Raw genomic sequence first — 5000 nt, 5'->3', positions numbered from 1 at the left:
ATAATAGCAGTGGGCAATAATAGTGGTGTGTTCAGTTAACGATGGTATTATTGTACAGAATGAACACGCAAGGTGAGACTGCTCTCAACAATGCCTTCTAGTTTCCAAAGCAATGGTTGATCTGTTATTGTATGCTGGAGCTCTTTCATACCACCTTGCACTTTTAGTTGTCTTTTAATTGATGCAATGGAGTGAAAAAATTTCAACATTAATTTGTCATAATATCCTGACATGAAGCTTCTGCACAGGGACTGTTCCATTCTCACCACAAACAGGTTAGAGGTTTTACATTTTTAATTAACCCTCTTTTGGTTTTGCTCTCCATCCTTCTCTCTTATATTCCTTTACTCTACCCTTCCAGGTATCATGCATTACTCAAGATACCTATACCTTGTTCCCCTCCCAAAGTCTATAAGCTTAAATGTTCACCTGCATCCTTCATCTACTTTTTCTCTTGCCTCTGTAATCATATCCATGTTGTCTCTTTTCTCTTCCTTCTACCACCCACCATTATCTCAATGGATCTCCAATTTCATCCTCTGAACTGTGATTTAATAACAATAATAATGATAATAATGAATTCCCTTAAAAGGAAGTTCAATGCAAGAGGAGGACATTTGTCCGATCAAGCCTGCACAATGTTTGCCAACCAAAGGTTTTGTCCATGCTCTGTCCTTTTTAAATGCTGAACATCAAGCAAGGAAGCAAAATGTGCCATCTTCGAAGCCTTTTGCTTGACTCAGCCAGGGTTACGTTCAAATGGCCGGCCTTGCACACTCAGAGTGGAAGCTCTAACGGTCTAACCGTTACACCACCCAGCTCAATTAAAATAATTTCCCATTCCAGGAATCAAACCCAGACCGCCTGGGTGAAAACCAGGAATCCTAAACACAAGACCTTTTGAGATTAAGTTAATTAAATTAAGTAAATCTATGAAAGATTCATTAAAATTAGCAATCAAATTAGAATAAACTTAACATATTCTAATTTGTTGAGCATGATACTTAAGGAACAAATCACAAAGGAATCACAAGGAAAATAGATGCAAGTGGAGGCCATTCAGCCCATCATGCCTGTGCCACATCAACACCACACCACTTTATCAACCCCTTATCAACCTTGTTGTTGCAGTTTTTGTCGATTCCCCCCCCCCACCCCTTCTTTTCAGGGGAGGTGGCATAGGCTTGGATAAATAACACATAACATCAAGCACACAACATACCTTGACGAGACCCCACCAACATTACATACACATGCACACAATCAGCCAGCAATGCTCAAGCTACCTAAAAGTCCTGTCAACTTCCCGACACTCCTCTATCTCCAATACTTCCATGTACCTGTCTAATTCCAATTTAAACTTATTTACTGTTTCTGCTGCCACTACCTTACCAGGGAGTCATTCCATGCGTTGACTACTCTGAGTATGTCCCCTGCCTTACTTCCTTCTTAACTCTCCTTTTCTTTATTCTCAGGCTATGCCCCCTGGTCATATCACTGTCTACTCTGCTAAATAATTATTCTGCACTTATTATGTCTATATCCTTTATTACCTTAAACATCTCCATCATGTCTCTTCATAACAGTCTCCTTTCTAGTGTATAAAGCCCTGTCTCCTTCAGTTGCTCCTCATAGCTGAGTCTAGCTTGGCCCAGAATCAATCTCATATCCCTGTGCTGAACCCTCTCTATGGCATCTATGTCCTTGCCAAGTTGTGGTGACCGCAACTGCACATAATATTCCAGCTGTGGCCTCAATAAAATCCTTTACAATGTTAACACCACCTCTTTTGATTTATAAATGATCCACCTCCGAATACAACCTAAAGCCCAATTTGCTTTACCTATAGCTGCCTGGCACTGTGCTGCCTGCTTACCTCCCATATCTATTACCACCCCCAGATCCTTCCCCTGTGTGGCATGCTCCAAAATTACCCCTTGCATCATGTAATCTCTATTTCCATTGTTCTTTCCCATCCCCAACACCTCACACTTGCTCAGGTTAATCTGCATCTGCCAATCTTTTGTCCAATCTATGCAAGTATCAATACTTTCCTGAATGTGATCACCACCCCCCTGCTATCCACTTTACTTCCAAGCTTTGTGTCATCTGAAAATTTGGAAAGCCTACTCTTCACCCCACTATCCAAATCGTTGATATAAATAATGAATAGCAATGGTCCGAGTACTGATCCCTGAGGTACCCCACTATTTAATCCTCCCAGCAAGACACCCTCCCACTCACAGCCACTCTTTGCTTCATATCACTCAGCCAGTTTGCATTCCAATTAGCTACCTGACCAGTCACTCCACAAGCCCTCACCTTGGCAAACAACCTCTGACATGGTACCTTATGAAATGCCTTCTTAAAATCCACCCAATCAGACACTGTTTCATAGAACTCTAAAAGATTTGTTAAAGAAGAACTACCTTTGGTAAACCCATCCTGACTACCTTGAATTAGTTTGTATTTATTTAAATGGTTTTTCATCTGGTCCCTAATTAATGTCTCCAACACCTTCCCCACAACTGAAGTCAAACTAACAGGTCTATAGTTCCCTAATTCTTCTCTGGATCCTTTCTTAAATAATGGTGTTACATTTGCGAATGTAACAAAGGTAGGTCTTGCTTAACAAAACAAAATTTCAAGAGATTTGATGATATTGTGGAATGATATCCAACACACATATTGTATGTGAGAGCCCTTCACTTATGTATGTCGAATGGCTTTACATGATAAGACTATACTGACCAAGCAATGCAGCCCAGTGCAGGGAAGTACGGAAGAGGTTGTCATGGACTGTTACATTGCAACCCGGTGAAGCAATCAGCGCCTCCACCACAGTCACATTGCCACAGGCAATGGCAAAATGCAATGGTGTGCGACCCTCGTAGTCTTGCCAGTTCAAGATCGAGTCCGTGGGTGCAGCTTGCTGTCGGACAGAGCATTCACTACGTTAGCTTGACAGCGTTGTAAAACTCCTTGGACAGATAAAGGTTTACAAATACATTAACTATTCTGCAGAAACAAATACCATCAGAGAGACCTAAACAATACATGTCAGGACAAAAATTAATGTTTGCTGTTATCTTAGGAAAGCAACTGTACAGAGGGAATTTGAAGTGACAAAAATTAAGCAAAAATATATATATTTTACCCAGGATACGTGCTTCAGCTTACACACATTTATGTAAACTTCTAATGGGCATGGCGGTGGCCAAGTATCGTGAGAACAACTGATTGACATTCCAGAAAATGTGGATTCAAATCCAAATGAAGGCAGCAGTATGAATTATTTTGATTTTATTGTTCTAAATACTGATCAAGTATGAGAAGTTGACATGAGTTTTGGTTTGCCAGTTAAGACTCAAGAATGATCTGAAATGAGGAGACATCCTTTTTGCCACACTGAGCGTGGTCAATAATTATTGTTAGTTCACACATCATGCCCTCAGGCCAACTTTTCAGGGGTAATAAAATGATACACACAAATAAAAAGGTAGTGTGGAATTCAACTTCAAATTTAAAAATAACGGGAAGTGCCACTTATAACTGCAGGCAGCGATGCTAGATACCGAACGACACCCGCTCCAATGATGATGCCATCCTTTGACTCATTTTAATTTTGTGGCATCATTCTTATCAAACTAGAGCCTGGTGTTGACGCAGTGGTTAGGGCAGCGGCTTGGGATCCAAAAGGTCCTGAGTTCAAACCCCGTTGGGCCACTGAATTAATACACCAGGGGGTTGACTCAGCCTGTCATCCTTCCGAGGTCGGCGAAATGAGTGCCAGTGTACTGGTCCCGGTGTATGCCCCGGTTAGAATAGGTGTACCATATCCCTGTGTGTCGTAAGAGGCGACCAGGGTTGGCGTCAGGAAGGGCATCCGGCCATAAAACATTGCCTCAAGAAAAAAAGCCAAACCCATGCACAGCAGGGAAAAATGGCTGTAAAAACGGTCATTATTCTTATCAAACTATTTCTCATGGCTGGTGAATCCCAAGAACTGCCACTTATAACTGCGAGCATTGATCCCATGCTGCCTGTTTCTAAATGAAAGGTTGATAACTGAAATATTATCGGTCATGTGGTTTGGCAGCCATATTTGACTGAAAGAAAAACTCACATTTTTTTCTCTGCCAGACCACATGAAGAGAGACATCATCGTTATCAAACTATGTTCCCCATGGTGAGTTGATGAAATACGTCGAGTTTCAATTATTTCGTTGATCTGTTTCAGAGAGAATAAAATGTTGAAGTTTTTGCTTCAATCCAATAGGGCTGCCAAACCATGGGATCATTGACATTTTAACTAACTAACTTTAATCCACATGAGTAGTCGATGACATACTTAAAGTTTTGCATCAATTGGTTGTGTGGTATGAGAGAAGTAGGTTTTTAACCCTTTGAACCCTGAGCTCCTTGGACTTTTGACTTTGAATAGCGGCTGGTAAGCTGGCTGTTCGGGTTTATGGAAGTTGGAAGAGTGGCTGGTAAAACGGCCACCAGGGTTCAAAGGGTTAACCGTTTTAGCTTCAATCCAATATGGCTGCCAGACTACATGACTGATGACATTTTAGTTATCAAACTTTATTTAGCATGGGTAATAAATGAGATGTTTAAAGTTTTGCATCGATCGGTTCAGAGGTTATGGAGAAGAAGATTTTTAAATGTTATATTTCAAAAAAAAACTATAGAGCTGCCAGACCACGTCACCAATGATATAATCAATATAAATCTCTCGACAAATTTATTCATAGATCACCCACAAAAAAATTGGTATTGATTGCATAATAATTTTGACTCAAACAATTATGGCTGCCACACCAGGGCCCCAAAGATGTCATCATTAAAAAAAAACAACTTTATTCTCCATGGGGAATACCCAACATGTTAAGTTTCAATGTTTTTCATTCAGCTGTTTCAGAAAAGTATATGTCCAACATTTTTCCTTTTATCCAACATGGCTGCCATAAGAGATCACCTATGATGTCACAGTT

At 40.5% G+C, this 5000-nt stretch overlaps 1 protein-coding gene across 1 annotated transcript in view; it reads right to left on the bottom strand.

The window, feature by feature from the left end:
- INVS (inversin) overlaps nt 1–5000 on the bottom strand; it is a 671909-nt gene that overhangs the window by 300277 nt on the left and 366632 nt on the right. The window contains exon 7 of the mRNA XM_085873805.1: nt 2752–2932. Coding sequence (XP_085729931.1) covers nt 2752–2932 — 181 coding nt within the window. The remainder of the gene's footprint in view (nt 1–2751; nt 2933–5000) is intronic.

The sequence above is a fragment of the Eptatretus burgeri genome, chromosome 3 (assembly GCF_056783735.1).
Source record: "Eptatretus burgeri isolate ZD-2024b chromosome 3, Ebu_testis_v1, whole genome shotgun sequence".
In the NCBI taxonomy this organism is placed as follows: Eukaryota; Metazoa; Chordata; class Myxini; order Myxiniformes; family Myxinidae; genus Eptatretus; species Eptatretus burgeri.
This window is presented reverse-complemented; position numbering and strand designations above follow the sequence as displayed.